The sequence below is a fragment of the Rhinolophus sinicus genome, linkage group LG04 (genome assembly GCF_036562045.2).
Source record: "Rhinolophus sinicus isolate RSC01 linkage group LG04, ASM3656204v1, whole genome shotgun sequence".
Taxonomy (NCBI): domain Eukaryota; kingdom Metazoa; phylum Chordata; class Mammalia; order Chiroptera; family Rhinolophidae; genus Rhinolophus; species Rhinolophus sinicus.
Window position 1 is genome coordinate 8993868 of NC_133754.1, and position 11548 is coordinate 9005415.

General features: G+C 35.1%; 1 protein-coding gene across 2 annotated transcripts in view; it reads left to right on the plus strand.

The window, feature by feature from the left end:
- The window catches only part of SUGT1 (SGT1 homolog, MIS12 kinetochore complex assembly cochaperone), a 50028-nt gene that overhangs the window by 24015 nt on the left and 14465 nt on the right, over window positions 1-11548 (plus strand). For both annotated transcript variants that reach the window (XM_019755296.2, XM_074329346.1), the window contains exons 11-12: window positions 2118-2208; window positions 6203-6384. In XM_019755296.2, coding sequence (XP_019610855.1) covers window positions 2118-2208; window positions 6203-6384 — 273 coding nt within the window. The remainder of the gene's footprint in view (window positions 1-2117; window positions 2209-6202; window positions 6385-11548) is intronic.

The window sequence follows — 11548 nt, forward strand, 5'->3', positions numbered from 1 at the left end:
AATTCTAGAGATTCTTATAAAATATGTGTTTTTACTTATGTAAAATGTAAATATGTATATTACATCTAAAATACTATTTGCTCCTTTCCCAGTGCCTTTTGTTTCATGTTTTTCTCTCAATTAAGAAATGATTTTTTGTTCCCTTTCTGTGTTCCTAAAAACAATGATTACTCAGAGACCGCACACACCTCTTCCATAGCATCGCTTCACGTCTACTTAAATATTGGGGCAGATTTCTCTGTTAGTGTTTTATTAAGGCATTTTAAAATGCAGATTTTAAGGATTTGCTCACTAAATTCAGTGGTAGAAAGATTACCAGTAACTGCTAATTTAAATGATTCATCTGATCTGAAGGAGTCAAAGAACCAAGGTGTGAATAGGCTTCTTGTTAAATGTTTTGATATTTTTCTCTTTACAAAAGTAGTCTTTTCTGAGAAAAAAGTCAGAATATAAAATTCTAACTTGATTCTTAAACTGCATAATAATTATTATTGTTTACCATCACTATATATGCTGTTTTTGCTATGCTAAAAAGTGAGAACATTTGAATAAGGAAAGCAAAAGGTAGCTAGGTACAAGTGCTGTGTGAGTGCATGGTAGGGTTAAGGGTAGGCTCCGGGGACCGGCCTTGATTAGAGAGTAAAAGATGCTTTTAGGACAGGACTCACATTTCAATTTTTAAAAGTAATTTTTTTCACTTACAGTTGACATTCAGTATTACTTTATATTAGTTTCAGGTGTGTAGCTTATGGTTACACATTTATATAATTCATGCAGTGACCCCCAGATTAGTCTAATACCCACCTGGCACTGTACACAGTTGTTGCAACATTATTGACTATACACCCTATGCTGTACTTCATTTATATTCCTGTGACTATTTTGTAACTACCAATGTGTTTCTTAATCCCTTCACTTTTTTCACCACCCGCCCCCCAGCCCCCTCCTGTCTGGCAACCATCAGTTTGTTCTCTGTATCTATCAGTCTCGTTTTGTTCTTTAGATTCTACGTATAGGTGAGATCATATGGCATTTGTCTTTCTCTGTCTGACTTACTTCAGTCAGCATAAGACCCTCTAGGTCCGCCCTAGTAAGTGACCTTAGTTTAGCATTCAGAAGCCATTCAGTCTGCCTTACACTTTTTTTTGCTATCTGTATTGTTCACGCTCTTACCAGTCCTGACCCTGAGGCAAGTGAGTCTCCTCCCTGTACTCCCTGATTCACTGTGTCCTTTCCCCCAGGCTTGGGGCTCCAGGCTTAGGCTGTTATTGCCTTTGCTTCTGGAGTACCCCATCCATAGCCGATGCCCCTTCCCCTCACAGCTCTTCAAGGTACCCTGAAACCTTTCCTGTTCCCATCCAGCTGTGATCTCTCCTGAGCTTTTAGAGCATTTATTTGCCTCTTGAGTAACTTTCTTCGTATGTCTCATACTACCACATGGTCAAGGACATGTCTTGAATATTTTAAAAATCCCCCACACCCCTGAAGGCTATACCTTGTTCATAGCAGGTGTTTAATAATTATTGAATGAATGGTTGTGAAAATGCTGGCATTAGCTGTATTATTTTTATACAGCGGAATGAATTTTCACTCTAAAACAGGTTATTTATTGTACATGCAAATTAGTCATTCCTTTAAAGCAGGGTGTCTCTGTAGTGGGCACTGTTGCCATTTGCGGCTGCATAGTCATTGTGGGGGGGTTGCCCTGTATGGTGTGGGATGTTTAGCAGCACCCCTGTTCTCTGCTCACTCGATGTCAGTAGCACTCCTCACCGCCACCCCAGTTATGACGACCACCTGTGTCTCCAGACATTGTCAGAAGTCCCTTGGGGGGTCAGTGTCACTCCTGCTTGAGAACACTGCTTTAGAAGAAAAAAAGCACAAGGATTTCAAGACTTTGCGCAATTGTCCTTTATAATGTGTGTGTGTTGTTTTTGATGGGTAACATTTAAGTAGAAACAAATGTTTCAAAATTCTTCAAATTTACCCTTGTATAATTTAAGGAAACTATCTCAAGGACACTATTAATTCTTATAAAACTTTGATGATTTAAGAAAATTATGTTTTTTGTGTCTATTTTACATTGAATAATGGATTTTATTTGGTGTTTTCTCCAGATTGAAATTAAAATGAAAAAGCCAGAGGCTGTGAGATGGGAAAAACTTGAGGGGGAAGGAGATGTGCCTAAGCCAAAACAATTCATAGCAGGTTTGTTTTCTGGCCTTGGTGAGCTTTAAATTCAAATTGTGTTATATAGTTGAAATTAAATAGTAATGAGCATTCTTTCTACTTTCATTATTTATGTTCCCAAGATAAGATACACTGAATATAATAATGTTGATCTGTAATGAATACAAAGTAGCCTTTCTTATGAAGGTTCTAGCTTCCTAAACTCTAAGAGTCCAGTGAATGGCAGCAAAAGCCCCAAGAGAGTTGGGATTTGTTGTTTACCCCATGTCAGTTTATGACATCAGTTGGGGGTTGTTTGCTTTTTTGTGTTGGCTTTTCTTATTGCTGCTTTAGTGTACCATTTCCTTCACTTCCCTCTCCCTTCTTATTCTTTCTATTCTACTGATGTTGTCAACTCTAATTTCAGGGCTTCATAGAGTGAAGTACGTGACCCATTTCACTGTATTGCTAGTTTAGAGGTGGAGGCAAACAGGTAATAAAGGCCTAAGGAAAGTCTAGGAGAGCACAAAACTGGGTTGATTGTTTAATCCCTTAAGGGACAGATTACTTTAGGTTGATGTCAGTTATAAGTTTATGTGATAGGTAGCTAGGTATTTTTCTAATGGAATAATTAATCTACAGGACACTCTTAAAACTACAAACTAAGACTGTATTTTACAGCAATGGCCTCATTAATGAACGGAGAGAAATTTCTTTTTGATTAGAGTTAAAGCTTTGATGATTGAAGTGTGGTAACATTGTGTTACTGCTACTTTTCGATTTTCCACTGCTTCTATAACAGAAAACACTTTTCCTGTGGCACCCTTTAGAAAACACCGACTTAGTCAACAGATTGTTCATTTTTATTATTTTATTTTACTTTGAAATAATTTTAGATTCTCATAGAAGTTACAAAACTAGTTTCCATGTACCCTTCACCCAGCTTCCTTGCATGGTAATATCATACCTAACCTACTGTGTTTCCTCCAAAATAAGACCTAGCCAGATTATCAGCTCTAATGCGTGTTCTCCAAAAGACGCATTAGAGCTGATCAGGGAAACACGGTATAGCATAATTAGCAAAACCACGAAGCTGACACACATAATTTTTAAGAATGAAATGTTTTAAGTTGGTATTAAAGTTCTGCTTCCCACTTTATTTGAAAAACATAATAAAGATGTTATGTGCTTTTCTTGGGACTGACTCCCAGAAATTTTGTGGCTGAGGTTCATATATAGCTCAAAGCATTTTTTAAAAGAAACGCTTTAATTGTAGTATCTCATTTAATTCTAATAACAGCCCTATGTAGTAGGCAGCACAGTACTGTGTCTCCTGTTTTGGCTCAAAAAAGGTTAAGCAACTTGCTTAAGATCACCCAGCACTTTAATTGTCTGGGACTAAATCCAGGTCTTCCTAGTCTGGGTCTGGCTCCGATCCTGCTTGGTGCTGCATTTTCTAACAATGGAGAGTCTCTGTGGACACAAATATCTTTGCAGTTATTTGACATTATAGTGAATGAGCAAGAAAGTTAAGTTACCCATCTCTTAGTAATCTTATCTACAGGTGTTAACATTTTTCTGAGATCAGCTATTAAGCTTTTTTAGTTTTACAAACTTTTTTATAAAAGATTTTACAAACTTTTTATAAACTTAGTGCTTTGCATATTCAAGATGCTATTCCTCCCGTCCTGTAATATTTTTGTAAGGAATTAATATGCTTGTCAGATTCCTGTGTAGAGCAAGCTGCAGGCTGCAGATAGGGCACATTGCTTAAGCTCTCTGGGTGGTAGAGAACCGAACCTGTGTTCCCATCCTTCTGGGGCATCAGCATTAGGATTGGTTTAGGCCCCTGTTTCCTAGGCTCTTAATTTTTGTGGCACGCATTTTTTGGTTTTCTTTGGCCCCTACTGATCTTGTGCAGAGAGGAGATTACCGGTGGAGGAAGGGTAGATAGGATTTGGGAAACAGTATGCTTGCCCTGAATAAAACTGTGGTCTGTTGTGATTTTGTTTCATTTCGAGGCGAGGATGGGCAGAAAGGAAGTTGGTTTACAGGTGAAGAGAAAAGATGGGGAAACAGGATGAACACTTAGTCGTTTCTCAACTATTTTGAGGAAGGGGATAACAGAGAGAAAGTAGTGGAAGATGGACATTTAGATTAGCATTAATGTGTCCTAATACTGTGTTTCCCCGAAAATAAGACCTAGCTGGACCATCAGCTCTAATGCGTCTTTTGGAGCAATAATTAATATAAGACCCGGTCTTGTTTTACTATAAGACTGGGTATAATATAATGTAATATATAATATAATATAATATAATACCGGGTCTTACATTAATTTTTGTTCCAAAAGATGCATTAGAGCTGATGGTCCAGTTAGGTCTTATTTTCGGGGAAACACAGTACATTGATAGGGGAACTTCGAATCATGTCTTTTTAAAGCTCTGGAGCTGCATTGTCCAGTATAGTAGCCACTAGCCACGTGTACCTATTGAGCACCTGAAATGTGACTCCTCTGGAGTGGGATGTGCTCTAAGACCTAGCTGGACCATCAGCTCTAATGCGTCTTTTGGAGCAATAATTAATATAAGACCCGGTCTTGTTTTACTATAAGACTGGGTATAATATAATGTAATATATAATATAATATAATATAATACCGGGTCTTACATTAATTTTTGTTCCAAAAGATGCATTAGAGCTGATGGTCCAGCTAGGTCTTATTTTCGGGGAAACACAGTACATTGATAGGGGAACTTCGAATCATGTCTTTTTAAAGCTCTGGAGCTGCATTGTCCAGTATAGTAGCCACTAGCCACGTGTACCTATTGAGCACCTGAAATGTGACTCCTCTGGAGTGGAATGTGCTCACCCGTGTTTCCCCAAAAATAAGACGCATTAGGGTTTATTTTCATGGGATATCCTATTAAAAATCATGCTAGGGCTTATTTTCTGGTTAGGTCTTTGTTTTCAGGGAAACACGGTAAGTGTAGAGTACATTCCAGATTTTAAAGATTTAGTATAATAAAAGAATATAAAATATCTTAATATTTGTATATTGATTTTATGTTGAAATGATACTATTTTGGATATACTAGGTTAAATAAAGCATATTATTAGAAATGCATTTCACCTGATTCTTTTTAGTAACGTGACTACTAGAAATTTTAAAATTATATATGCGGCCCACATTTGTGGCTGGTATGTTTCCATTGGACAATGACTAACTAACTGCTCTTACAGCTATTGGGTAGCTTAGTTTCTCTTTAACTATTTGTGCGCCAAAATCTTGATTCCCTTGGTCTTTAGGGTGGCCTTTCTGGCTACAGGTAGCCTCCATTTATTCCAGTGTGCCCTACAAATACTGTTATTCACTCTGTGTGCGTGATGTGGCATTGAACTCGAGGTCATCCCATGGAGTATTTGTCAACATTCAGGTTTCCTTATTATCTCCTGTTGAAGTAATCTAATAGTTTTAATGTGGGGAGAGGATGGAATCTTAACTCACTGTCAAATGGCATGGATAATTATTTATATTTTCAGTTTATTTCTACTCTGAAAGATAATGTAAGTATCTCAGGAAAAAAGTCACATTTTTAGCATTTATTAAAATCTTTATTAGAGAAATTTAATGAAGCATCTTTTTAAAAAAATACTATTTTTTAGAATTGTTTGTGCTATCTTCTCAACTTTTCTCTAAATATAAAAGTCCCTATATACGTCTCACCAAGTTTCCCCTGTTATTAACCTGAAGAATCATTTTTTAATCTAATTTTGCATAATGTACCAAAAGTTTACACTTTATTGAGTTACATTGCTCAAAAGAAAGTCCCAGATTTTATATTATGCTGATTCAGTTTTTAGAAGTATAAATTTAATTACTGATGCATACATCAGAAAGACACTTACTGCAAACGTGGAATTCAATCGCCTATTATTGGCTGAGGTATCTTATACATGATGGTCACAGAGTTTACATGTTCTTGGCATAATCTGCATGTTTATTAATCATGTCTGTCCTTTTACTCCATAGATGTAAAGAACCTATATCCATCATCATCTCATTATACAAGAAATTGGGATAAATTGGTTGGAGAGATCAAAGAAGAAGAAAAGAATGAGAAGTTGGAGGGAGATGCAGCTTTGAACAAATTATTTCAGCAGATCTATTCAGATGGTTCTGATGAAGTGAAACGTGCCATGAACAAATCATTTGTAAGAACATAAACTTAAAAATAATATTTTGTGGTAGTAAATTTCAGAAATTTTAAAAGAACGATAAGTATGTAATTTGAGACTAAATTGCATAGTTGGGAGATCTTTTTGAATATGCTTTGTCTGAACATTTCTTCTTGCTCTAAACTTAGAGTAATTATTGAGGAAGCCGGAAGCTTGTGGAGGAAGTAAGAAACAAGTGGTTTATTCCAAATAAAATTTTTTTTTATCATTAAGTTAGATCCTGAAAGACTTAAGAGATACCAAGGTTACCGTGGGTGATAATGGAGTTATTCTAGTTGAATTTATCACAGTAGCTGAATGAACTTCCCTTGTTTACCATATAGAATCATGTATAGTCTCAATGTCAGAGATGAAATATATAGAAGGGAAACTTTCAGAATAGTGTTTGGCAGGTGAAGGTGCACATTAATTATTTCTTGGTTTGATAATTTCTCTGTTGACTAGGAAAATTCAGGCTTTTTGCCAGTGCAGCATAAATATCACCTAAATTAGGCCTCAAGTTCTGAGATCTTAATGAAAAGTCATCACTGCAGAACTACGTAGGTTATTTTGCTTGAAGATGTAATCATTTGACTTTTACCAATAACTCTGGAAATGTCATTCTCTTTCAAGGCATTTATATTTATAGTAGGAGTTAAAATTAATAATTAAAGTAAATGTTTAGTTAATAAAAAATGTGTTTGAGGTTTAGCTATTCTGCATAAGTTACCATGTGGTAACTAGTCATGATTGTGTGTTAAGTCACTGTTGACTTAAAAATAATTGTTTTCCTTAAACTTTTTATTCTGAGATAGTTGTAGGTTCACATGCAGTTGTAAGAAATGAGAGCGATCCCTTGTGTCCTGACAGAGTTTTCCCAGTGGGAACATTTTGCAAAACTATTGGACAGCATTATAATCAGGGTATAGACAGTTAAGACACAGAACAATTTGATTGCCTCAGAATTCCCTGTTGTCGTTTCATAGTCGAACGGAGGCACTTCCCACCCACCCCTACTGCTCCTTAACCCCTGGCAACCACTAATCTGGCAAGTGTTTGTCAGATATGTAGTTTGCAGATACTTTCTCCCAGTCTGTAGCTTGTCCTTTCATTTTCTTAATGATCTTTTGCAGAGCCAAAGTATTTAATTTTGATGAAGTTTAACTTAACCAATTTTTTATTTTATGGATCATGATTTTGCTGTTAAGCCTAAGAACTCTTCCCTAGTCCTAGATCTTAGAAGATTTTCTCCTACAGTTTTTCTTTTAAAAAAAGTTTTGTAGTTTTACTTACTACAGTTAAATTTACGATCCATTTTGAGTTAATTCTTATATAAAATGTGAGATATGGGTTGAGGGCTTTTTTCCTTTTCTTTTTTTTTTAGTCTATGTATGTTCAGTTGCTCCAAGTACCATTTGTTTAAAAGCCTGCCTGTTCTTCCATTGAATTGCTTTCTACCTTTCTCAAAACTTAGTTGAGCAAATTTGTGTGAGTCTGTTTCTAGGTTCCCTGTTCCATTGATTTGCATGTCTGTCCCTTTGTTAATATACATTTTAGACTATTTTGTCTATATGTACAAAAAAAAAAAATCCTGTTAGGAATTACATTGAACTGCATGTCAATTTGGAGGGATTGACATCTTTACTGTGTTGAATTTTCCAACCCATTTATTCAGATCTTCTTTGATTCTTTTGATCATTGTTGCACAGTTTTCAGGCTGTAAATCCTGTACATGTTAAGTGATTATAATTGATATTGTATATTTAATTTTGGCATCCATGTGTTTATTGCTAGTACCTAGAAATACAGTTAGTTGTTTTCTTAATGTTTATTTTATTCTTGTCTTTGACGACTGCCAGGAACTTTTTTGGTAAATTCTTTGTGATCTACGAAGAATAGATTCCTTCTGTTTTATGCATCATATCACCTTCAAATAGGGACAAGTTTTATTTTTTGTTTTCTGATATGGTGCCTGTTTTTCCTGTTCTTGCTGTATTGCAGTGGCTCGGACTTCCAGCACTTGGTTGAATAAGAGTGGTAAGAGGGGATATCCATTCCCATCTTAAGGGAAAACCATTCAATCTTTCACCATTAAGTATAATGTTAGGGTTTTTTTGATGCTCTACCAAATTAAAGTTCTGCTCTATTCCAATTTTTCTGAGATACTTTTTATTATGAATGGCTGTTGACTTTTTGAAAGCATTCTCTGCATTGATCAGTATAATTATATGCGTTTTCTACTTTAGCTTGTTACAGTGGTGATTTTATATGATTAATATGACTGATTTCTACTGTTGAACCAACCTTGCATCCCTGGATAAATCCCACTTGGTCATAGTGTATAATTCTTTTTATATATTGCTCAATTCTATTTTCAAATACTTTGTTGAGGATTTTTGTGTCTGTATTCATAAGGGATATTGGTCTAGAGTATTCCTTTTTTGTACTGTCTTTGTCTGGTTTTACTATCAAGGTAATACTAACTTCATAAAAATGAATTGGGACGTGCTCTACCTCTTCTATTTTTTGGAAGAGATTGTGTAGAATTGGTGTTAATTTTTCTTTAAACATACTTTAAACCAGTGAAACCATCTGGGCCTGTTCATTTCTTTTTTTGGAGATTTTAAATTATTAATTTAAAATCTATCCTAATAGCTTATAGTACTATTTATAGATTATCTGTTTCATTATTGAGTGACTTGTGGTAGTTTGTGTTTTTCAGGAATTGTTCCATTTTGTGTAAGGTGTTAGTGTTGATAGTATTCCCTCCTTTGTTACCTTTTTGATGTCCGCAGGGTCTGTAGTGATTTTCCATTTCATTCCTATAATAGTAATTTGTGTCTTCTCTCTTTTTTCTTTCCTTTGTCAATCTTGCTAAAGGTTTGTAAATTTTATTGTTTTTTTTTCCCAAAGAATCAATTCTTTGTTGATCTTTAGAACCTTTTTTTCTTCTAAATTTCATGCATTTCTGTTCTTTATTATTTTCTTCCTTCTGCTTGCTTTTGAATTATTTTGCTATTTTTTTTTCTAGGTTCTTCACATGTGAGCTTAGATTATTGATTTGACCCTTTTTCTCTTTTCAGTTGTGTGGGTTTATGCTATAAATTTCCCTCTCAGCAGGGTTTTAGCTGTCTCCCACAAATTTTGGTGTTATATTTACATATTTATTCAGTTCAGTATGTATTTTGGTTTCAGTTGAGACGTCTTTGTCTCATGGATTGTTTAGAAGTGTATAATTTCCAAAGGTTTGGAGATTTTCCTGTTGTCTTTCTATTATTGATTTCTAATTATCTTTCATTGTGCTTTGAAAATGTGTGCCATATGATTTACATTCTTTTAATTTTGTTGATGTTTGTTTTGTTGTTTAGGATTTGGTCTTAAGTATACTTCCACTTGAAAAGAATGTGTATTCTGCAGTTGTTGAGTGGAGTGTTCTATAAATATCAATTAGCTTCTTTTGTTTGCTATTGCTGTTGAATTTTTCTATATCATTGCTGGTTTTCTGTCTTATTTTATCAATTGTTGAGAGAGGGTCTCCAAGTATAATTGTGGATTTGTCTTCTTCTCCTTTAAGTTGTGTCAGTTTTTGCTTCATGTTTTCCATCTTGGTTGTTTGGTACATATGCATTTAGGATTACTATGTCTTCATTGGTGATGTGACTTTTTTATTGTTATATAATGTTATTCTCTGGTAATTTTCTTTGATATTAACATAGCCAGTTTTTCTGTCTTTTGATTAATATTTGCATAATGTATGTTGTTCTGTGATTTTATTTTGAACCTGCCTATATCATATTTAAAGTGAGTTTCTTTAATAGCATATATTTGGGTCACATTTTTTTAATCTCTTCTGCCAATCTGTCTTTTAATTTTTGCATTTAGACCATTTACATTTAATGCAATTATTGATATGTTAGGGCTTAATAAGTCCACCATTTTATGTTTTTTGTTTCTGTTTGTTCTGTGTTTTGTTTGTGTTTTTCCTGCCTTCCTGTGGGTACATGAACAGTTTTTAGGATTTCATCTTGATTTATCTATAGTATTTAATATATTCTTTGTATGGCGTTTTTAGTGGATGCTCTAGATATTATACTATGTTACACAAAGCTTATCATAATTTATTGGTGTCTTTTCTTTTTCCAGTATGAGTAAAGTGTAGAAATCTTACCTCCATTTGCATCCCACCATCCTTCCTCATTTATAATGTTCTGAAATATTTTCTCTATGTATATTTAGAACCATATTATGCAGTGTTACAATGTTCCCTAAAACATCAAACATAATTTAGAAAACTTAAAAGCAAACTCTTATTGTATTTACCCATATTGTTACCTTCTTTCTTCCTTTCTGATGTGCCAAGGTTCCAGCTTTTGTTTTTTTTTGTTTTTTCCCCCCAGAGAACTTTCCTTAGGTATTCTTTTAGGGTAGATATGCCTGTGACAAATTCTTCATCTTGGCAAGGATTTCTTTAGTTTTATACTGAATGGGGTTTGCTCAGTTTCTTGAATCTATAAGTTTATGTCTCTCGCTAAATTTGGGGAATTTTCAGCCATTATTTCATTGACTGATTTTTCAGATCTGCCTTCTTTATCCTCTCCTTCCTGGAACGTCATGACACAAATGTTAGATATTTTGTTAAGCATCTCCTTGCTACTGATGGGAGGGGATAGGAGTTCCGTCTCCTCACGTGTTTCCACTGACCCCGCAGAGCAGAGGAGGTGGGTTCATGATAGCCCAGCATGGGTGGAAGTCTAGGCTCCCCACTCAGCCTTTGCGGCCTGGGTGGGGGTGGGGCCGCATTGTTTTCTGTGGAGTTTAGCTGGATTAGAGCGATTGTTTTCTGAAAGTGCTATCTTCTGTTTTTCTTCATCCTTTGGCTACAGATGTCAGGTTTTGGCTGGGGCCTTTTTTTTCTTTTCTTTGTTCACATCCTTGGGCATTTTCAGCTTCTTCATTTCTAACTCCAGGGTATATGAGGCAGAAATAAAATCCAAGGAACTCACCACATGTTGTTCCTCGGGTCCCAAGGTCTCTGATCTACTATCTTCTCTTCACCTTTTAGAGTCTTCTTGTGGTTGTTACCAATATACGCTCGTATATATATTGCTATCCATATATATGTTATGTATGTTATATGTTTATATATATTTACACACACACC